This window comes from Lycorma delicatula, chromosome 1 (genome assembly GCF_047948215.1).
Source record: "Lycorma delicatula isolate Av1 chromosome 1, ASM4794821v1, whole genome shotgun sequence".
NCBI lineage: Eukaryota > Metazoa > Arthropoda > Insecta > Hemiptera > Fulgoridae > Lycorma > Lycorma delicatula.
Genome location: NC_134455.1, coordinates 118,836,626 through 118,862,158, shown reverse-complemented (window position 1 = coordinate 118,862,158; position 25,533 = coordinate 118,836,626). Strand labels below are relative to the sequence as shown.

General features: G+C 30.3%; 1 protein-coding gene across 1 annotated transcript in view; it reads right to left on the bottom strand.

The window, feature by feature from the left end:
- Positions 1–25,533, bottom strand: part of Rbm13 (RNA-binding motif protein 13) — a 279,868-nt gene that overhangs the window by 152,878 nt on the left and 101,457 nt on the right. Inside the window, exon 2 of the mRNA XM_075360059.1 lies at positions 16,638–16,757. Within this exon, the coding sequence (XP_075216174.1) occupies positions 16,638–16,655 (18 nt within the window). The 5' untranslated portion in view covers positions 16,656–16,757. The remainder of the gene's footprint in view (positions 1–16,637; positions 16,758–25,533) is intronic.

The following is a 25,533-nucleotide window of genomic DNA, read 5'->3' as shown; positions in this document are numbered from 1 at the left end:
ATCACGTCTTCCCAAGTCAGCTGATTTGAAAGTCGAGAGTTCCAGCGTTCAAGTCCTAGTAAAGTCAGTTATTTTTACACGGATTTGAATACTAGATCGTGGATACCGGTGTTCTTTAGGGGTTGGGTTTCAATTAACCACACATCTCAGGAATGGTCGAACTGAGACTATATAAGACTTATACACTTCATATACACTCATACATATCATCTTCTGAAGTATTATCTGAACGGTAGTTACCGGAAGCTAAAACAGGAATTTTATCGAAATACATTTATTTATTTTTTTTATATTTTCATCTTTTTGGTAGGTGTAATACCACCTGTAAAACATTAGAATGAATAATAAACCTTTTTTAATTTTTAAATTATCCAGATTTCTGATTATTCTCATTTTACCTTGGAGAGATTAATCCGGATTATTGACATCCCATTGTATCAAAAATTTACTAACCTTAATTTGACACCGATTTAAAAATATTGAAGAATTTAAATAAGGATTGAAAAAAGTAATTTTTTCTATTTGAAGGCAGTGTTTTTGAAGTCTGTAATGTTATTATTAGATTTTCAATTATTTTTTTTTTAATTTAATATTTTTAGGCCTTATAAAAGTATTTACCGTCTGAGGAGCATTTTTTTTAATAAATGAAATCTGTTTTTTTTTTTTTTTGAAAACAGATAAGAAAATAAATTCGGAAAACTACCGCTTGTGAGTTAAGTATCTTTTTAATACATTAGTATGTATTGGATTTAAAAAAAAAATACATTATCTTAAATGAAGTAATAAGCAATGATGGTGACAAGTAGCAGAAATATCATCAAATTATGTATGTGGACTGCTTCCTTTTAAAAATCGTCAATGTAAGTTATCTGGAAAAAAATTATAAGCTACTAGCAGACCCGGCAATGTTTCGCTATTGCTGTATATATATATATATATATATATATATATATATAGAGAGAGAGAGAGAGAGAGAGAGAGAAAGAGAGAGTGAGAGAGAGAGAGTTTAAATGAACGCAATTTGATAAAAAAGTTAAAAACTGAACTTCACAAATTTTACCTTTCACTTATTCTCCTTCCCCTTTTCCCTTCACCACTCTCTCAGTTTCCTTTTTACCCTTTCCCATTTTCCCCTTTTCCCCTTTTGCCCGGTCCATTGATTTTTGGTCTTTAGCGGACACGCATACGAACATGCCTTATATATATATATATATATATATATATAGAATAAAAAAGTGTGTTTGCATATAGTTTTATAGGCGGGTATAGTTTTTGAAAAAAATAGTTCTTTTTACGTAACTAATATTCATATTCTGAATATGAACCAAATCGGTCCATAAATATAATTTTTCTAATAAATTTAAATGTGTTTATCCTAGATCTTTCAGATCCTCAGGGGAATAAAATAATGTTAATTTTTTAACTTTATTTTATTTTCCTGACGATGGTCTAAGGATTGAAAGATGTAGGGAAGACACATTTAATTTGCTGGTAAGGTGGATTTTCACTTTTTTAATAATTCTTAATAATAAATTACTTTTCTTAAAAATAATAATGATATTTATAAATATTAAGAGTTAATTTAGTGCAATCGCCATATAGAAAATGTACAGACAAAATTCTAAGCGTGTCTGTAGACCCATTAACATTCCAGTAATCGATTAACTTCACAAGTTGTAAATTATTGCGTAACTGTGGAACTGCAGCAGACAAAATGATACCATTTTAGAATTATTGTATCTGTTGCTTATTAAGTCTTTTATCAACTTGTATGTTACGGTCTTCTTTGTAATATTCCGATCAGATTTGCCTGTATAATATTTTGAAAGAGGTCATCGCGACCTTTGATAATATTGTTTATATTATATACGCACATACACTCAAAGTTTATTCGTCGTAAAAAAACTAAATTATTTTAATGATAAAATAATTATTAGTCAGCAAACAAATATTGATTGAAAATCAAATGATCACCTTATTTTTAAATTATTCGTTAAATGTAGCCGGTTAGATCCAGTTTTACTTGGATTATTACGAAAGGAAACCGGCTTAATCAACTATTGAAGTGTAAAACATAACACAATAAGGGGCGTAGTATTTTTTTTTAAATATTTGAACGAATCTAATAATAATCGCTATAGAAAGTAATAAATTACTTTTTCCTTAATAAAAGGAAAGCCTGGATTGATTTTTAATTATAAATTCCTTTAAATTAAATTCGTTGTATCAAATTATTCAGTATAACAGATGAACGAGAATGATTTGTTAACTAAAAGGTCCGGTGAGTAGTTATTTTGTTAAAATACAATTTATTGTTTTTATTACTTAAAAAAACCGTTGACTAATTAGAATTATAAAAACAGTTAAATCTGCTTAGATTATAAAATTTAAGAAATAAAATTTTACACGAACGTAACAGACATCATTTGTTAGTATTTATAACTGATTAATAGTGTTTTAAAACATTGATTTCTACTAAGCTTTCTTGTACAAGTGATTAATGACATCTTTTTTGTCAAAATGGATTTGATGTAACTAGTTATCATCGGCTTTAATGCTTGAAACGTCATCAGTATTTAAGTTTGTATCCAAAAATTTCATAAATGTTGAGCGAGTACATAATTAATTCTTTCGGCCCTCTTAAAATTAAATGAAATTGTTTGCAATTTTACACATTATGTGCGCAAATATATGTATAGTATAATTTTATACATTATGCAATGACGTGTTGTGTATATCACAAAAATTATACCAGTATGACATCGTAAACAAATTATAAAAGTATATGACAGTATCCTTAACAGAAAGACATTTTTCGTTTAGCTTTTCTTAAAAAAACAACTGTTGATAAAGCGATGGATAACGAAATGAATTTTATCATAAATCATTAATTGGCATCTCCACACGGTAATTACATAAGTAAAGTGTTTATAAACTGTGGAAGATATTCCTGAATGATCCGTAAAGGTTTTCCTTATTTTAGTATAACAAATTTGGACTTTATGTTTGCACCCAGTTTAATGGGAAAATGAAATGGACGACATGATAGGTAAAAAATATTAAACTCTAACCGGGTATAGAATCGGAGCAGAACAAAAAAAAAATCGGAAATTAACTAAGTTATATATAATTTATTGATGTGCAGTTGAAATATAACAACGTGTAACAATCAACATTTTGTTAATTAATATAAATGAAATATAATATTTATATTAATCGCTTTATATATTTGCCGATAAGTTTTAAGCTTAATTATAACAAAAAAAAATCAACAACAATCTTTTTTTTTTCCAAACATTATTCTTTTTTTTTTTTTAATGCTGAGATGTTTCTTTAATAAAATAAAGGAAAACTAAAAATGGTATCCTTTTTGGCTTCAGTTTAAAAATTCCCTACTCCCTTAACGCTCATCTAAAATGGGAAAAATTACTAAAAATAGTCCTGCTTTTGCCTAAAAATTAATCTTTTATTATTGACCCCATCTAATTTGAAAATTATTAAGAAAGGTTGTCTAATTATTAATCATTTTCTTTCCAATTTATCATTATCTCAGCCAGGAATGACTGATATACTATGATCATTTTTCTGGAATAAAAACCTCCGACTTTCATTGTCATAAACTGAATAAGAAAATTAATATTATAACAATGTAAAAAGGAAAAAAGATTTCGTCGGTGTACTAACATCTGTGAAACTATACTTTACAGTATAATTATATTTTACAGTAATACAATTTCATTAAATATTTCACACCAGTAAGGACGACGCATTCTCAGTAAAAAAATGATTATTTATATTTTCTTACGTGCAACCAGCTACAGTATGATATAAGATCATTACAATGCCTTTTCCTCTCCACAGGAGATAATGAAGTGAAGAGGAAACGAAACTATCCTCATCATTATGATAATGGCGAAAAGCCGATTTCTAACTTGAACCATTTCCGATGATATCTTGTGAAAGAAGAAGACATTACGGTTGAACGATCCCCATTCACCTTGTAACATGAAAAGGAAGTAGAGGACAAATTTTCTTGGAGGATTTGTCTTCAAAAATTCAGGAACTGTCGTCAGATTATTATATCATAAAATTACAAAAAAAATTTGAATTGCGAAAAAGTAGTTCAAATATTTAAATGGTAAAGATTGGAATAGGTTAAATTATATTAAATTTCGGTTAGTAGTTTATTTTTTCGAGTTTTAAAGGTGTTTACTGTTTTAGCGTAAATTCTATTACATGTATAAAACGTATACTATATAAAAGGTGTATTCATCATTGCTCTGCAAAGGGGTGAATGAAATGAGTGAGTGAAAAAAGGTTGGGACATTGAGTAGTCGAACAAAGCTTTAATAAGAGGACAAGCGTTATGAAACAAAATATATTTTAGGATAAAAGGGAATCGACTTGTTTGACGTGACCGGTTTTAACTGAAACTTTATTGTTTTTTATCCGTTTGAAAATTAAAAATTCATATTAAAATTTTTTCTCTCTTTGCATATATATGTGTACACTGCATGTGTGTGTGTTGTGTGTGTATATATGTATATATATAACTTAAAAAAACTGACAACACGTTGTAGGACTTCCCCGTCACGCGACTTTTTTCTGATGCACGGCTTACACATACAACTTAATTTAAAATATTTATCATTTTATTTAAATACTAGCTGCAGGGCGTGCCTTAGGCACGCCTCCGCAGCTATGCCCTCCGGGCGGGTGGCGTCGCGGAATGGGAATATTAGGTGTCCAAAATTGGATTACTTCTTGAGTAAAATATTTTTTCTTTGAATGATGAAAATTGATATAACGAAAAGTTAAATTAGAAATTTAACTCTAGAAATTGATACTAACGAATCAGGATTTTCCGCTAGTGATCGGTACATTCTGATACCTATACATTAGTTATAGTTCATTATTTTATGAAGAGAGACACACATAAACAAATAAAAAATATGTAAAACAAATTTTAAAACACCACTCTTAAATTAAAATGATAAAAAATAATTCTAGGACCGTATCTCAGAATGGATTTGACAACAAGCTTTGACGGTAATACGTAAGATTATGTGAAAGTCATATATTTAAATTAAAAATCTGATGTGATTGCCAATTTTTTCTTATGAGTGTTTGTAACCCACTCTTTAGGCGCTAATTTATATTTTCTACTTTTTAGTGCATTTAATATAAGAGTGGTTTTTAAAAAGATTTTTATATATATTTTTTATTTTCTGCTTTTTAGTCTTCATAATTTTATAATTACAGCTAGCGCACAGGTTTGTGCGTATTTAGCGAAGGATCGGATCGGTACGTTTTAGGGTGGGTGAGTCCAATCAAAACGTAGGGCTAAACGACTTAATTTCCGGATAACGAAGATTAGATCGATCAGGAGTGAACCCGATGCGTTTAACAGTTAGCGCTCGTCCTGCTGATTCAAACGCCATTTGAATCGTAAAATTCTGACTCGAGCGGTTCTCGAGATATTACGGTGGTACCCCATCTCCCCTCCCCAATTTCCGAACGGCGCCCCGGGGAAACTTGAAAATATTATCATCCCACGGGTACCACTGGGTGCGGATGGAGTGTTGTTGAGTGGGTGGAAAAAATTTTTTAGAGTGCTAGGACCGACCGTTTTTGATATATTTGCTATATTTGTCCTATAAAAGTACTAAATTTCCCCAACATATTTCCCTATACAGTGTATCAATATATAGTAATATAACATGTATACGCCTGACCACTACGAGACGTGTACTAACAAATTGAGATTTTCCGCTAGTGATCGATATATTTCGGTGCTAAGCTAAGGTGGGCGCTCACGCAGACACACATAAAAATGTGGATAGTAAGGTAGGATAATATTTTTCTTAAACAGATGTACGTCAGTGCTACACTAGCGCTCCTTGTGGTGACAGGGGGTACTATTGACGTATTATACCCACAGCCGCTAGTTTAGAGCATTTTTTGGCGGGTGGGGGTAAGACTTTGAAATTATTATTTTTTTGAATATATTATTCTTTAGTCGTTAACAAATATGCCTAAAAAAAGTAAGATCTTAATTAGGCGAAATCTCAAGATACTGAGGGTAATCTTGCTCTACAGCTTCACCCCCTTAACCTTGAAGTTGAAAATTTTAATGTACAATGCCCCATATACAGAAGTTATCTGACCAAGTTTGGTCAAAATCGGTATAGTAGTTATGAAGATATAAGGTGTGAGACACAGAACACACACACACACACACACACACACACACACGTACATACAAACATCCGGTTTTTTGGGTTCCTTAAGTATCAGAACGTCAAGATCCGGTAAAGACTGCATATGCCCAAATTGGACAGATTATAATAATTTCCTTTCTATAGTTATAACTCTGCTATGGCGCTAGACGGTAAAGTAAAAATAAAACAAATGATGTTAAATTCTATTGCAAAAACTCACATGTTCAGTGTAAGTAGATTGAAATGTTGTATTATGCTAGAATTATAAGTAACGTTCTGTTGGGATTCTTCAAATTGCACTATGTTTCTTTAATGAGATACAAAATACTTTTAAGTTTTTACATAAGAATAAAAAAGTAATAATTTAGAAGTATAATATAAAATAATGTGGTAGTTAATAAAACCGGGTTTAAAAGTAATAAGTAGACATTCAATAAACAATTCATTTAAAAAAAATCTTGGGGAATGGGGTAGTGAATGTATTTTTAGAAAAATCGATTTTAGTCTCTTTCAAAACCGTGTGAACCGGTAGCGCAGGATAAGAAGCAGCTCCCTATTACGTAACATTGTCTAGCTACTGGATAAACTATCGATTCACGTTTCTGTCTTACGATTGCGTGCGTGAAAGCACGGTTTCCTATGTTTGTTACTCGACTACTATTTTTCAAATGACTATGTAGGTAGGGATCAATTGTAATTACAGTACTGCATTACTATATTTTTATTAACGCTAAAACATTTTTTTCTCATACTACATTCATTTATCTTCTGATATAGAACAATTATCGTGCAATTAATAATCGGATCCACTTATTCTATTGTACAAAATTATTATTAAAACTAAGTATAAAATATATTACCAGTAACTGGTAATTCTTCTCTGTTATAATTCTGTAGCTACTTTTCTGTGCTCGTATCGATATTCAGCTTATAAATTTTTTTTACATAATAATGATCTTATTTCACTAATGAAAAATCTGTTTTGTTACGTTCACCTTTGTTAATCTCAATTTATAAAGTTATGAAATAAATTTTGTTTAATTTAGCTACTTACTTCTTGTACGTTAAATCTTGCAGAATAATTAAGATTTTGTTCATCATTGTAACTGGAGGATCCAGGGAGTTACACGAAAACTAATACTCTCTTGAGATACGGCAAAATAGAAATAATAGAACATTTTAAAATGAATTTCTTCGAAATAAGAGTTTTTAATATGTATCTTATTCTAAACTGTTTATTGGTGTTTGTAATTTATGAATTTTTTAATAAATACCGTCTTTTACTTTCTTTCATTTGAATATTACGCACAATACACAACATATTTAATTCTTACTATGATTTCAAAATTTCCCAAACGTCACATTTCGAAAAATTACGGTTTCAGATTTCAACGGAAATATCGATTTTGACCATCCTTGAATCCATTTTGACTAGTTCGGCGTGATGTCTGTACATACGCACGTATGTACTTCTCATAACTCAAAAACGATTAGCCGTAGGATGTTGAAATTTTGGATTTAGGACTATTGTAACATCTGGTTGTGCACCTCCACTTTTGATTGCAATCGACTGAACCAAAAGTATCCAAAAATGCCCAAAATCCAAAAAAATATTTGGATTTTGGTCTTTTTCTTTACTGCAGTAATAAGCCCTCATTGAGAGGTTTTCAAGGATATATCATACTTATTTTCATTGGTTCCAGAGTTATAGCCAAATAAAATTTTAATTAATGAAATATTTGAATCTTACAAGGAAAATCGGTTCGAATCCGACTTCATTTCCTTTTTTTTAATTACATTGATTTATTAATAATTATTAACCTCTGATTGTAAAAAAAAATATTACAATAAATAATAATTCAATAATAGCAAAAAAAAAAACAAAATTATAAAAAAAAAAATCAGAAGTTATTAGTAAAATAAAATTGTATGTATTTTTAAAAATGTGTATTTGTAATTTAATAGCCGTACATGGAAGTCATGTAGTATCCACATCAGAATTTTAATATTATCATAATAAACGAATTTACTGGAATAAAAATAATGAATATGTATTTTCCCTAGTTAAACACATTAGAAGTATCTAACACGTTTATTCCTTTATTTCTTCGGCCGCCTAAATCCTGAAAAATTAGCCCTCAGAAAATATTAACTTGTACAGACTTTAAGTTTGCAAGATCATAAACAATATCATTGCTTTACTCAAAATTAAATCAAAATTTAGTTTTATTTGATATTAATCTTTTAATTACTTTTATATTTTCTGTTTAAAAAAACTTTCATTTTTAGGAAATGAATTATATTTAGAACAAAATTTACATCCTTTATCCCAGTCAAATATTTTGTAAATAAGCACAGGAACAGATTATAATTACGAAGAAAATTTGATATTTATTTATTTACCCCGCCTCGGCAAACTGCAGTCTGATGGTCTTCAGAGTCATTCTCACATATTTTTTATGATTAAAGAAGGATTTTTTCACAAAAAACATACCAAGCACTGACCGGGATTCAAACCTGGTATTTTTTAATGAAAAGCAGATATGGGTCACTATGCGATGGAGGCCATATAAGTAATATAAAATAAATATAATGCTCATAGATATAATATGTGTGCATATATATATAAAACATGTGGTTACAGAGGGGAGGTTATGTAGAACACAATGCTGCCAACCGCACGTCACTAAATATCTCCGTTGGTGCGTAATTAAAAATGTTCGGTTATTTTCTGAACATACCACGAATTTCTTATTATTAATATTATTTACCCGATCTGCCAACACATTGGTAAATAACATTCGGAGAATTCAGAATAATAGTTCTGGTAACGGACTTTCGAATGTTTGTGGAAATCAGAGTTACAATTTCCGGCTGATGAGTTTAAATTTCTTTTTTAAAATGTCGGTGCAAATATATAAGAAAATTGTACAGATTAACATTTTTATACTGTTTTATCAGTAACTTCCTTTTCTCTTTAAAAGTTTTACATAAAAATGATAAAATTTGTCATACAAATTAAGAGGTCTTTGCTAAGGCTATAGTCTAAATGCTATTTTGGTTGTTGCGATCTTTGAGGTTAAAAAACTATATTGTGTTCTGGTTTTATGTAAGGTTAAGGTGGATTTGTATAAAACCAGATATTATTTTTGTTTAATATGCTTTCTAATTCTACTTATTAAAAAAACAGTCCTCAAACCATTCTAGCTTTTTCTATTACATTTTTCCTTTCCTTACAGAAAATATTTAAATGAGGTTCTTACAGCTATAGCCTGTTTTTTTTTTTTCAAATTAGTAAAATTTCATAAAATTTATGAAATATTTTTCCTTTACTATTTTTTTTTTTTACTTCATGAGATTCTCTCACTCACATACTCTCAGCAATTTTTAAATTCTTATAATATTTCAAAACATTTCTTATTTGAATATTTGTTGCCACATACTTTAACGTTAAAACGTATCATGTACTAATTTATATGTTTTGCTGGTAAATCACAAAACACTAGTACAAAAGTAAGAAAAATTTTAATAATGAGAAATATTTTTTACTTAGTCGTACAACGAATTACTGTAATCGCGAAAAATTTTGTTTAATATAAGAGGTACAAGAGTCACTAATCAGAGTTGTTTTCTCTGAAAATAATGATGATGTTTATAAAGCCGGTCCCTGGAGTGAAAAAGTGATGGTGAAATTTATAGACCTGAACATCTAAATTTCGGTGGACATGAGAAGATGATGTGGAATAATATGTCTGGTCCAGTTAAAATAGGCAAAAAGAAATTACGTTATTCGTTATTTTCTTTAATAAACCAAGAACAGGATGCTTCTTGACGAGAGAATGGATAAAAGTCTTGTAATTGGGAAAATTTCAGGGAAACTGCTTAGGCGACCTGGCATGAGATAGAAGATACTCCATCTTCTATCTCATGCCAGGTCGCCTAAAAGCTGTTTGGCTACGACATCAAAATTTATTTATTATTATTATTAACCATTTCGTTTTTAACAAAATGTATTTACCTAACTTTTATTACCTAGTGAATTTGTTTTTTTTTTTTGGCGTTTGAAATATCAGGAGTATTTCAGACGTTTCACCATAAATTATCAATTTTTACTTCCTTGTACGAAGTAAAGGAAGTATTGTGATCGCGAAAAATTTCGGTTTTCAGATTCCAACGGAAATATACAGTTTGACAATCGCTGAATCCATATTGACTAGTTTCGGCAAGACGTCTGTACATATGTACGTATCTCATATAACACAACGATTAGCCGTAGGATGATGACATTTTGGATTTAGCACTGTTGTAACATGTAGTTGTGCACATCTCCTTTTGATTGCAATCGACTGAACCAAAAGTGTCCAAAAAAGTGTCCAAATTCAAAACATTTGGACATTTTCTTAACTGCAGGAATAAGCTCTCATTGAATGTTTTTCAACAATATATCATACATGGCACTTAATTTCATTCGTTCCAAAGTTATAGCCAAATAAAATTTTAATTAATGAAGTATTTGTATCTTACAAGGGGAAGGCACATCGGTTCAAGTCAGACTTCATCTCCTTTTTTTTAATTTAAATATATTGCTTTATTAATAATTATTAATCTCTGATTGTAAAAAAAATTAGAATAAATAATAATTTAAAAATAACAATAAAAAAATTAAAATATCAGGAGTTATTAGTGAAATAAAATTTTATGTACTTTTAAAAATGTTTATGTAATTTTATAGGCGTACAGGAAAGTCATGTGGTTCCACATCATATATTTTTAAAGGAAAATAATTTAAAATAAAAAAGTAAATTTAATAATTGAAGTTTATTTGAAATATATTTAATGAGTATAATAGCGTGCTATTAACTAATGAGGACTATGTTATGTCATAGGTTGTCGTTCCTTCAATTCCCTGACACATCCGCTGTGAAGGTTGGGTTTATTGTTGAGTATATATGGAAAGGGTGTGTACATGCCTTTATGGTCACTGTTAATAACACAGGTCGACAATTCCCTAAACAACCGAGTTAATTTGATCAACTTGTAAATGACAACCAGCAGTCATGCATCGATTAAAAAAAAAGAAAAATATTCATTACATAATTAAAATAAATTTTTAACTATTGTCCGAAAATTATTATTAAATAAGATATATTAATAAAATAACATCCGACTATTATTTTTTTTTGTTGAATGATGTAATAATGCTAAAGTTTTATAAAAAAAAATTCCCTTTCGGTACGCCGGATGGCGGAGGTAGATTTCACCGATGCTAAGTAGGAGATAAAAAAGATTTCCACCTTAAAGTTAAGAAAAAGTTAAAATGTACTCAATACGACAATGGTTGCATATGAAAAAGGTTTAGCATACGACAAGCTCCATCTTACAATTCCGACATCATTTTGGTCATCCCTTGCCGTAAGGGTTGGTCATATCAAAAATTGTTTCAATCAAAAGTTTTAGGTAATACTTAGAGGACTAACAACTAACTTAAACCGATTCGATACTGTGCCTATTAAGGGAGGTATGAATTATTTTTATCTTCATAACCCCATTTTTTCAACCCGCTGGACTAATGGTTGGTGATATAAAACAATTTACTTAGATAAGTTTTAGGTTCTTATCCAAAGAATAGTAGAAACTTTAAACGAATTCAATATTTTACTTATTATGTTGGGAAATGGTATTTAAGAATGCGAAATAACCTGCTGATAAGAAAGAGTGAATGTAAAACCCAGTTTTAGAAACGTTTTCCAAATAGTAACGTTAAACCTGCTTTGCTTTTGAATTTTTCCAGAATTTTACTAGTTTTTAATCTATTATTAAAAAAAAAAAAAATTAAAATAACTCTTAACTAGGGAACACAATGATGTAAACAGTGACTCACGTCATTGTATTTGCATAGAACACATGCGAGTTCTGTAAATAAAGTAATGAGACTGATTCAGAAAAACTATTTATTTACAGTCCAATTATACATGGACATCACCTTCGAAATAGTTCCCTTGGGAAGCCACACAACGCTTTAAACGGTGTTCCCACTCTTCATAGCAGTTTTGGAACTCAGAAACCGGAATATCCTTCAGACGGTCGGTTACATCTTTTTTTTATGTTTTCTACTGTTCCAAAATGGTGTCTTTTGAGGTGTTTTTTTTTTAAAGTCGAGAAGAGGAAAAAGTCGCAGGGACTCAAGTCAGCTGAATAAGACGGTTGAAGAACTACAGGAATGTTTTTCTTTGCCAAAAACTCATTAATTGTGAGTGCAGTGTGACAAGGTGCATGTCATAATGCAGCATCCAGTTGTCTTTGATGGCTGGACACACGCGGGCAACTCTTTTCCGCAGTCTTTCAAAAGCTTCTCGGTAAACATATTGATTTACAGTCTGTCCTAAGGCAAATACTTCTTATGGACAATGCCATTACTATCGAAGAAATATATTAGCATGGTTTTGATTTGCTCATTTTTACTTTTTTGGGACGTGATGAGTTTGAAGTGTGCCACTCCTTGCTCTGGCGTTTTGTTTCTGGGTCGTACTCAAATATCCGAGATTCATCAACAGTAATAAAATTTTTTTAGAAAATCAGGATCAGTTTCAGTTCGCCTAGAAGATCGCGACACACTTTCACGTTGGTTTTTTTCTGTTCAACAGTGAGGTTTTTGGGACCAAATTTTCACAAACTTTTTTCATGTCCAATTCGTTTGTCAAAATTTGATGGAATGTGGTACGGTTCAAATTCAATTGTTCTACAATCATTCTGCCAGTTAATTTCCGGTTGTACTGTATCAAGTCTCTGATTTGCTCAACATTGACGTCACTTTTTGACGTTAACGGTCTTCTAAAGCCCACGCTCTAGAAGACCGTTAATCCACATTATCCGCAACTGATTCCTGGCTGTCTGAAAATGCTTTAAACCACCTAAATACTTGAGCTCGTGACAGAGTGTCATCCCCATTTGCCCTTCTCAATTTTGAAAAGGTTTCAGTAGCATTCTCACCGAGTTTAACATAAAACTTGATTGTACAACGTTGCTCATAATTAGTATTTTAGAATATAAGTACTTAAGTTAAATTTTTATTTCATCGTAAAACAAATTTCTAAATTCTTAAAAATTATTATTTTTTATTTTACCATCGTAGTACTGTATTGGATATCAATTGCAATTCAATATGCTGTAGAATTTTAAAGAAACGCTTATTTAATTTTTGATCAACTAGGAGAAAGTAGTTTAAGATAAGGTTTTGAATTACTATTTACAAAAATGTATGTACAAATACTCACGATTTTCAAATAAATAATACTCCTGCTTTGAGTCAATGGATAAAATAAAACATATTGTTTCTGAATATTTTTTGGTTTCTTATATTCTCGTATTTTAATTATATAATTACTATTACTGTTAGATGTTATATTGTATAATACGTGCTTATATAGTAAAATAATACTATATAATAATGCCGGCTTCCGTGGCGCGAGTGGCAGCATCTCGGCAATTCATCCGGAGATCCTGGGTTCGAATCCCAGTCAGGTAAGGCATTTTTCATACGCTACATTTCCATATCCCATGCACAAGCTCCAAGTTTATGTGGCGATATCATCGATCAAAACTAAAAAAAAAAATACATGCGTCTACATACAAAATTGTTGTATATGTGTACACTTACATATACACTTTACATGTTGCTTGACCTATAGAATAGCGTTATGAAGCTTTTTATCCTAACAAAGTGGGGAGGTAACAATCGAATTATTTCAATTAAATCAAAAATCAAATGAAATCGAATGAGTTGGAACCTATAATGAAATTAATAAAAATGAAAGTAAGTAATAATACAGTGGTAAATTTAAAAGAAAAGGTGTAAAAACTGCTCGTTTAAAAATAAAACGATGCCTAAAATAGAGCGATACAGACAAAAGGTATTATAAATTTTCAAAATGACTACACATCAGAAAATAAAAGTTACAGCCTCTGTATCCTTTGTTTTATACTCGTATATTGCCTCTTAAAATTCTTTTATTATATTACCTTTTGTTTATTATATCTTTTTTGTTCTTTTATTAAAAAATAATACATATATATTAACAGTCATTAGATTTTATACATACTCTTTAGAGTGTTCTGTGTAAATGACTGATAGTGCAATATTTTTGCGATTGTAGATTTTGAACGTTAATTATTTTTAACCAAATATGAATGAAAGAGAACTAATTTTCTTCTCTGAACTCTTTTAACCTAAATAATTATTATTATTGTTTGTAAAATACTTGTATTATTTGCTTCTGATGAACTAAAATATGAAGGCGTTCCACCGATATAAATTTAAAAGAAAAACTATTGTAAGACAGCGAATAGTTTGAATAATTTTAATTCATCTGTCAGTACACGAGAACAATGATTTTTTTTTCATTTAAGTCATAGATTTTGAAAATGACCGTACCCCATCTTGAACTATTTAGAAGTTCAATTGCAATTCAACGGTTAGCTATTTAACCGTTTAACTTTTTCCTGTTCCTTCGCATTAAGGAAATAATAAAATTTAATTAACAGTTTTTTTTAATACTTTCATTTATAGTGCATCAACAATTAAAGTCATTAGCGACTTATCAGTGTAGTGTAATTGTACCGGTAAATTTGTAGCCATGAATAAACTCAGGTCGACTACTCCTGAGATGTGTAGTTAATTGAAACCCAACCACTAAAGTTTCCGAGGGGATGAGTAGAGAAGACGCTAATCGAGAGCTTATGGGAGAATTACAAAACAGGTGAAGGACTTCCAGGAAAGGGGAATGGACTCGTCGAGTTATAGGCGAGATCAGACCGTGGCTTGGGAGGGGTTTGGTGAGCTCAGTTTCTGGCTCACCCAGTTCCTGACCGGCCACGGTTCATTCTGGGCATATTTGTTTGAAAGGAATAGGGCAGATAGACCCTACGGGGGAAGGATAGGGCCCAATTTGCCTATATTGCGACCAACGGGAAACAACGGAACATATTTTCTTCGAATGTTATAGATGGAGAATGAGAAAAGACAGTGCACTGCGGTGACAGTTTCGATTGTTCCAGATAATGTGGTCCAAATGATTTTAACTGATGCGTATAAATTTTCGGCTGTGTCAAAATTCGTTACCGGGGTTTTAAAACAAAAGGAATAGAGTAGAGAAAAGTGGATAGCTCCAATCGTGATGGCCGGCATTCTTAAGAGTGCTGGTTTCAATGAGCGGCTGGGGACTCCAGGGATCCGTTAGGTTGGATATAAAATGCGTCAAAATATAAGATTGAAAATTGTGAACCGAGACAGGTATTATTAGAGATAACAGAGAAAGGTGAAAATAAAGTAGACCAGATTGAGGGAAAATAAAAGATAACGCTGATAAAGTAAAAGACTGAGACCCGAGAAGGCACTACTAGAAGACACAAATTGATGTAACAAAAACCTGAAACAATTGGTGAAGAATCGACCGGTGAGCGAAGGGGGAAAAGACAGCCCTCTGTGGAGCCATCGCTCGTCTGCGTTTGAGCGGATGGGCGATGGTGATAAAACACGGTGACTCTTGACCCCCTGAGTTCAAAAGCACCCCCGGGATTGAGATATGCTTAACTGCTGATCCGATTCCTGGTGGGGAGGAATGGTAAAATAGGAGTTTTGGTCGGTAGGGTGCGAGCAGACATAGGCTCTAATAAAAACATCTAGCCAAAGCCGTGCGAGTCCGAAACTCCCCCACTTGTGTGCGTACGTAAATGGTATTTCCCCGCAAGACCGATAAAAAAAACACACCAAAGAACACTGGTAACCACGATCTAGTATTCAAATCAGAGTAAAAGTAACTACTTTTATTAGTATTTGAACCTGAGAACTTCGACTTTGAAATCAGCTGATTTACGACGAGTTTACCACTAGACCAACCCGGTGGGTTTATTTAATTAACAGTTTTGTTTATTATAACACCGCATATAGATTTTAACTATAAATTATTCATTGTTAAGCTAAATACAGTTCATGTTTTTCATACAATTGAAGTCTCTTTAAACGTTACTAGGTGATTGATTACTGATAATATTAGTACATTAATATAACAATATATTATACCTGCTATACTGACCTATTTAATAGACGGTATAATAGGGTATGAATATCGAGCTGGATATTGCGATTTATATTCAATGAAAAATTTAGATGAAAAATTAATGTATGTTTATATTCAATAACGTATATTGAATTAAGGATTGTAAATAGTACATGTTCTGTTATCCGTAATAATAGAAATAATACAAATGTAATAAATAAGTAACTTATTTATTGCACAATTGTGTACGCTGTAATTGATATAACCCATTGGGTTTACTTTAAATATGTAGTGAAATCTATAATTATATTATACTGAAATTATAATTATCATTACACAACTACATAAATGAGTGTAGTACCTTTATATTCTCCTTCATTGACTATCTTCAGCTTCTTTGTTTGACGTTTATTGAATGATCAACAAAATACGGTCTCAAAATATAACATTTTTATTCTTCTTTTATATTGTTTCCATTAACCTAGCAGAAAAAATTAAGATTCGTTTAATTTTTAAATTACACATTTTTTCTTAGCAGTAGCAATTGTGCTGCAAATTGAACACATATGTTCCAATTCAATTACGCATTAGTACAATGTTCTTTTGATAACCAGTCAATATATTATTGTTTATATTATATAAGATTATGTATAGATCGTGAAAATACTAAATATGAGCTGTCCTCATATTTTTTTTTCATTATTTTCTCTAAGGGTGCTATTAAATCAATTCCTGATGCAAACAGTCACTTGAGTGCAGAATTATCTAATTTATATCGGACTTAACGAATATTATTGAATAATAATATTTTTTTCATTCAATCGTTGTTGGGCCATCCTCTTTAGGGAATAATTTTAGGTAGATTTCATAAGAAAGCTACATATTGTAATGGGTACCATGATTCGACTTACGGAAAATTTCGACATACTTTCGCGTTTTACATCTTCCAGACCTCAAATCATACCTCCATTAATAGGCACAGTATCGAATCGGGTTAAAGTGGTCGTTAGTCCTCTAAAAATTACCTAGAACTTTTATCAGAAACAATTTTTGATATGACTAACCCTTACGGCAAGGGATGGCCAAACTTTTTCTGGAATTGTAAGAAGATGAGGCTTGTTGTATGCTAAACATGTGAAACCTTTTTAACATGCAACCATTGTCGTATTGAGTAAATTTGAGGTTTTTCTTAACTTTAAGGTTGAAATCTTTTTCATCTCGTACTTAGCAGCGGTGAAATCTACTTTCGCCTTCCGGCCTGCTGAAAGGGATTTTTTTAATCTGACATCAGTTTTTTACAAAATAATTGTTTATCTCTGCTGAGTATAGACAATGTGTAATCATAAAAATAAAATTTTATTATAAATTTCTTAATATTTTGTAAGCCAGCTAAGCAACATAATTAAGGCCTTCAAGACAGTTCACTGTACGAAATTGTCACTGATTTGAACTCCAATATAATATCTGTTACAATAAAATTATTGTATCTTTTCAGTTAATAAGCACTATTTTTTTATCATTGAAGGTGTAAGCGCGTTTTTTATTTAAATTCTAAAATTATGCATCATACAGAGTTCAATAGTACTACTATTTATCATTGTAAGTGTTAGCGCGTTTTTTATTTAAATTATAAAATTATGAATCATACAGACTTCAATAGTACAACTACTAGACGCAGATAATTTTATCATTTTTTTAAATTTTATTTTATTTAGCTAAAATTAAGTTTTAAATTTTCGTTCTGAGTCGCGCAGTATGTTGGGGCATCATCTCACGTTGGATACACAGAGAATAGACCAAAATTAATCTTAACGCCCTTAAATGTTTTATTTTACGATTTTTTTTTTTTACTTTCATCACTAATTTCCTTGTAAATTATAAATAATTAATTTACAATATCGTACAACTAACTACGTAATATATTATATATAAATCCAGAAAGGAATTTTAAAATGCAATATATTATTTAATAAAAATATATTGTATCAGTGCCGCTACAAAAGTTCAACCGGATAGTAATCGATAATTTGTTGGCGTGTGCGCTACGGCATTGTATTATATAAAACTTTATTAAATACATTGTTATTGAAGAGGGGAAGTAAAAATTAATTTATAGCAGAGCAGGAATAAAATGTGTAGGAGCTTGCTCATGCTGGAGATTGTGGGTAGAGCGTTAACACTATACGTATTCAAAAATACTGCCGATTAACGAAAAAAGTCTAAATAAGTACAATATGTCTACTTAATTTGAAGATTGTAAAAATATTTTCATCTTGATTAATTTAACTTCATTAAGTTTTAATTTCTAAGATTATTATTATTTTTTAAGTTATTAAATCTAGTTTTAACAATTTATATTAATACAAAAATACGTACTATAGGAGTATTATAAAAATGTGGTAGAAAAATAATGATACATGAAAATAAACCAAAAAAGTCTGATGTGGACGCCATATGACTTCATTGTACGCCTATTAAATTACATGTATACATTTTTTCCTGCTCTAAATTTAAACTTATTTCATTTGAAAGTGAGATATGATCCTCCAATTCTTTAATAAAGTGGACAGTTACACAATTGCTGAAACTAGAGAACGTGTACACAAATTAAGATGAAATTAAGACGAATTATATCAAACCAAAGAACGATTAAATGACTGGCAACAGAAAACAGAGTGATGATCAACTCCGACTTAGGGAGAATATTGTCCGACAATATCAGAGAAGTAATGAACTAAAAGATAAGAATTTGCAATTTATTAAAGATCGGGCATGTATGCTTCAATGTATATGTTGCTCTTGTCAGGGTCTATTTTTCAGTCACTCTGTAGTTAACTTTAATGTACATAAAATTAAACAGAAATTCCAGAATAATTAAATAAAATCAAAGGAAAAAAATCCATAAATAATACGATTCTAAATTTTAATTTTCAATTAATATTAAGTAATCAGATGTTTCACCAAATCTATTACATATACACATATGAAATAATTCCTATTAAATTACATATACACATTTTTAAAAGTACATAACATTATATTTCACTAATAACTTCTGATTTATTTTCATATAGTTTTTATTGTCGTTATTGAATTATTATTTACTGTAAAATTTTTTTACAATCACAGGTTAATAATTATTAATAAATCAATATATATATTTTTTTAACCTCCGGGATCACCGTAAGATATTGCTTAAGAGGATGAAATGAATTATTTTTGTAGCGAGTGTGAAAATGCCATGCCAGACCGGGATTCAAATCCAGAACCTTCGCATGAAAGACCGAGACACTACCACTCGCGCCACGGAGGCGCCACGGGTGCGATACAAATAGTGAAAACTTAACCATTGTTATCAGTGAGCATAATTTCAGATATTAATAAAATTAAATATATCTAGAATTTATTTAAAAGAAAGTTCTTTTACATTACATCATTCCCATTTCAATAACCCAATTTAAGAATTTATTTTAATTACTTCTTACATTTCCTTCTCAGTTTATCAAAATAAACATACAAGATTTTTATTTTAATAAATTTTTAATCAAATAGACTAGAGTCTAATCTAGTTTCTAGTAATCTAATAAATTATAATTACAATTTTTAGAATCTAATATGAATATAATAAACTAGAATACTAATTTCTAATATCTAACAACCAAAACTTACTAGATTTTTATTTTAATTTAAAATATAAAATTCCTCTCTGAAATAGTCTTTTGTTACTTGGAATTGATATAATTACTGGAAAATTGTTGATTGAAAAGCATCCAAATTGTGCTTTTACAATAAGAAATGATTGATTATTAGGCAATTAATAGGATATACTTTTGGATATTTTTTATGCGTTTCACACTGGCGTAAAGTAGACAGGATAAAAAATAAAGAAAATTTGATGTGTACACCACATGACTTCCTTGAACGCCTATTAAATTATATATACACATTTATTTTTTAATGAAAAGTACATAAAATTTTGTTTCATTAATAACTTCTGATATCTTTTCTTTTTTTTTGTTATTATTGAATTATTATTTATCGTAAAAATTGTTTCACAATCAGAGGTAAATAATTATTAATAAATCAATATATTTAAATTAAAAAAAAAGGAGATGTAGTCTGATTCGAACCAATGTGCCTTCTCCTTGTAAGATCCAAATATTTCATGAATTAAAATTTAATTTGGCTACAACTCTGTAACCAATGAAAATAAGTACGATTTATGATATATCGTTGAAAAGCTCTCAATGAGGGCTTATTACTGTAGCTAAAAAAGAGGAAAAAATCCAAATATTTTGGATTTTGGACAGTTTTGATCCAGTCGATTGAATTATATCTAATCGTTGAATTATGCGTGGTATATACGTCCATACAGACGTCACGCCGAAACTAATCAAAATGGATTCAAGGATGGCCAAAATGGATATTTCCGTTGAAATCTGAAAACCGAAATTTTTTGCGATAACAATACTTCTTTTACTTCGTACAAGGAAGTAAAAATTCTGAAAGCAATATTATTTTCAAAAATCGTTACATTAGTGCAACATCCTTTCTTTCTAAAACCGTAAAAAAACTAAAGCATTCCGACGCAGAAAAGAGGAAAGAAGGATCCATCTGTTTTGTCTGAAATTACTTACACATCTTGTTTCTGGTCTTTTGCTCATTGCAGAGGCTTATTCCTGAGTAATGGATATACCTGTCTCATCGATATTATAAATTTCTAGGGGAGGAACCTCATATACTTGTAAAATATATTCAAAGTTTGAAAATAACTTTCTAAATTATTTTTCGTTAGAGTATTTATTTATTCGATTTTCATTATTTTTTTTTATGAATTAAATTCATAAATTTCTTTTAAGAAATAGTAGATAATTTCTCTGGTAGTTTAGAATAATGGTTAAAATTTTATTGATGATGAAGTACCAGTTAAACTGAAAACAATACGACACAATTTTATGGTGCCGTAGATTATGGAGTTAATACTACTTTACAATAAAACATGGTTTTCATTGGAGAACAATGTTTCTGATCCCCTTTTACGCCTTAACGTATTTCAAAGTCACATATACTCTTTTATGTTTTTCTTTTCTACTTCCTTCATTGTTAACTTACTAGCACTTGTTAATTACTCTTCAGAATTGTCGAAATACGAAACCTCATTGGCAACTTTAATAAACAGTGATAAATGAACTGTTTTATATCGGTATTTTAAAATCTGTAAGGCAGTTCAAATATTCAAATACATTTCTAGCGACACAGCATATCGTTTTTAAAGACTGCATGTTAAAATGTGCATTATAACTTTTATTTCAGTAAAAGAATTTATTAGTTTATAATTCCTTTATTTTCCTACCAAAAAAAAAATTACGAATTAAGTAATATGATTCTTATATTTTACGATAAATTTCTTACTGAGATATAAATGCAAAGTGAGATTTTTAACAAATATAAAATATCTGAACAAAAAGTTTAATAAACTCTGCGGTTTTCTGGGTTTATTTATATGCCAGAATTTTTGTCGCCTGGTTCATTGTTTGATTGCTTGTTATCACGCCAATGAATAAAATTTTGGGATAAAAATTCTTGAAGCTTTTTTTTTTTAATTTTACATATCTGATTTATTGTAGTTTATCTAATGCCATCCAACCTTTTCTGTGCTAAAATTTCAATTTTAGTGACCTATTATCTTAGAAGTTATGGTATCACTTTAGATGAAGTTTACTGGATATATGAATTATTTTTAGGAGCACATATCTATTTATGATTACATATTTATATTCAATTACTTTTCTTTGTTTATAAAGGAATAATAGGTTTTCTATTTTATGTGTTACATTTTCATTGTTTTTTTTTTTTTGTTTTTTTACTAAAATAAACTGGATTATTCCTATTTTTAACTATATTTGTTTAAAAGCACCTATTATAATTTTTAATGAATTCATTTTGAAACTTATGAAGATGTTATATTAAATCTAATGTAAAAGCTCATTAAAGATATTGTCTTTAATACTACTGTGAACGTAAAATTTTTCCATTGTTTGTATATAATTTTTATCGTCTTTATTGAATAAATATTATTTAATATGTAGATTTATCATATTTTTTTAACCTCCGAGACACAACTAGGTATAGCTTCGGAGGACGAGATGATTGACAATTTTTTTAGCGGGTGAAAATGCCATGCCTGACCGGATTCGAACCAGGGACCTCCGGATGAAAGGCCGAGACGTTACCACTTGCGCCACGGAGGGCGGCTATCGTATTGCCTTGAAAACTACTAAGTATACCATTCTTTCGGTTTTTTGATTAGGGTAATTTGAATGTAAACTCCATAAATTTTTGATTTTAGTTTGCTCTTGCATTTTGAATAAGTGTAATGCTGCCGATACGAAAATTCGTAACATTTTTACATTCAAAGATCACGAGATTGTTACCTGTTGTACTGTTGTTGTATATTGCATTGGGTGTTTATTTTTGTGTATCCTAATGTCTTAAGATATTTAATTGACAGCTTACATATAACAAAAAAGAACACATATAGTTCAGGTAATCGCCATTAAAATGATATACTGTTGTGAAATAAACTTTATACATCACTCACTAGTAAGGAAAATGTAATATATATATAATTTTTCAGAAAACAAGTTCAAAATATTTTATTTAATAAAACATTTTGTTATTTGGCATTAATTAATGCATTTAGACACAGAAATTGACTGTAAAACTAGTTATTCACCTTTTAACTTACCAACACATTAAAATAATTCTGAAAGCAGTTGAATACTTTTAAAAAATCTTTTATTTTAAAATAAATTTTTATTTAAAAAATAAATAATTTTTTTTTTAATACTTTTATTTATAGTCGCATCAACTATTAAAGTCATTAGCGACTTATCAGTGTAATTTAACTCTACCGGTAAATTCATCAAATTATGAATTATGATTTATGAAATTATGAATTTATATAATTTTGTATTAATTATAAACACTTACTGAAATTTAAGACTGTGAGGTAATTTACTTTCCTAAAGAACTATAACAGAGGTAATACGTATACAAAATAATGCAATTTTAATGATAAGAATAACAACAAACTAATAAAACATTACAAGGATAAATATTAATAATGCAACATTGTTTTTGCAATTGTATTACTAGTCAAAGTTTGGAAAGTACAAACATAGGTACAATGAATTTTTTTTGGCACTACTAATAGAACAAGAGAGGGGATAGTGTACGACGTTTTTTCACGAACAAATGTCTTAGGTAGAAGAACCAGTCGCTTTGTGGCACTCGTGTTGTTAATTTTGAGTTTTCGTTTTGTACATTTTATAAAAAATAGTCTTTTCAATACTCATCATCCACAGTTTTATATTTTATAATCTTATGGTTCATGCTTACGTTCACAATGCCTCAGAGAAAATGTAATCGCACATTAAAAACAGGAATGACTTTAAAAAGTTAAAATAAATGTAAGAATTGAATAAGTAAAGAAAATTCAAATTTTATTATCATAAGTCATGGCTGATTTTTGCAAAATTTTGTCCACTTTGTGCGTAAATTTATAAAAGAGCCAAATAAACTGGAAAAAGTAAAAATACCAGAACGTCCAGAAAATCTCGTAAAAGAATATACAAAAAAGTTGACATGAAAGATTAACAAGAAATATAACTTTCAAAGATGTGTAGTAAGAAATATTGTATTACTTTTTTATATAAAGCATAAAAAACTGCCGACATTAAATATATTATTAGCTCTTTTAAAAAAAGAACACCGGGATTTTCAGATGAATTGCACCCACGTAACTTTGTAGAAAATTCTGAGGTATAAGGGTTTTAAACGGAAGAACACTGAAAATAATGGAAAATGTTTCGTAAAAAAACACGATACACCTATCAAACAAGTAAATTATTTAAAACAAATGAAAATTAAAGACGGGAAGGAAGAAAATTAGACCACTAATTTTTTCCAACCAGTCATAGGTTCATTAAAAATTATACATATTAAAAAATTATGGTCGGACAAAAAGAATCGATGTCGGACAAAAATCTCTAAAGAATCGATGATTTTTCGTTGTAAATCAGCAGTGCTGCGGGAGAAATTCCGAATGTATTTTTGATCTTTAAATCGAACCAGAAGCAAAAATAATATCGTAAGAAAATGAATTCTGAGATCAACAAAAAATAACTGAAAACAAAATTAATATCACACCTTCCATTTCGTTCAGTTTTCATAATTGAGAAGGCCCTCTGTCGTAACAAAATTACACAAGTCGCCGAATTAAAATTGTAGAAAACACGAATAGATAGATTAACTTTAATGGTGAAATATTCTACGCTTAAGACTGAACGGTAAGATTAAATAAGCCCCACTATGAAGAATACTACGTAGTTCAACGAAATATTTGATAATTACTGTCAAAACATATTAAAATTGAACCGTACCATCCTGAACTCAACCCGATTGAGCTGACTTGAACCAAAATACGAGGGTAAGTCAATTATTATCCGCAATGTAGTTATAAATTTCATTGCAATACAAATAGGAAACATACATGTGCATCATTTTTCAACATAGTCCCCTTGCATTTCAACGCACTTGGCCCATCGTTGCACAAGCTTCTTGATGCCCTCATAAAAGAAGGTTTTCGGTTGAGCTGCGAGCCAGGAATGCACCGCTTCTTTCACTGTTTCGGCCAATATAAATTGACGGCCCCTTAATACCTCTTTGAGTGGACCACACAAGTGGTAGTCAGAAATGACAAGATCAGGACTATACGGAGGATTAGCCGGTACTTCAAAGTTGAGTTTCTGGAGCGTTTCAGCAGTGCGGGCAGCAGTATGTGGACGGGCATTGTCGTGCAACAACACAACACCTATCGACAGGATTCCTTGGCGTTTGCTTCGAATTGTAGGCTTCAGCTTGGCAGGAAGCATCTCACTGTAACGCGCACTGTTTATTGTCGAGCCCCTTTCCTCATAATATTCCAGTACCGGGCCTTGTGAGTCCCAAAAAACCGTAAGCATCAGTTTTCCTGCGGATGGTTGGATCTTGAACTTTTTTTTAAGGGCGAATTTGAATGTTTCCATTCCATACTCTGCCGTTTACTCTCCGGCTCGTAATGATGGATCCGTGTTTCGTTACCGGTGATGATTCTGTCTAAGAAGATTTCCCGTTCGTTACCATAGCGATCCAAATGTTTTTGGTAGATGTCCAAGCGCGTTTGTTTATGCGACTGTGCGAGTTATTTTGGGACC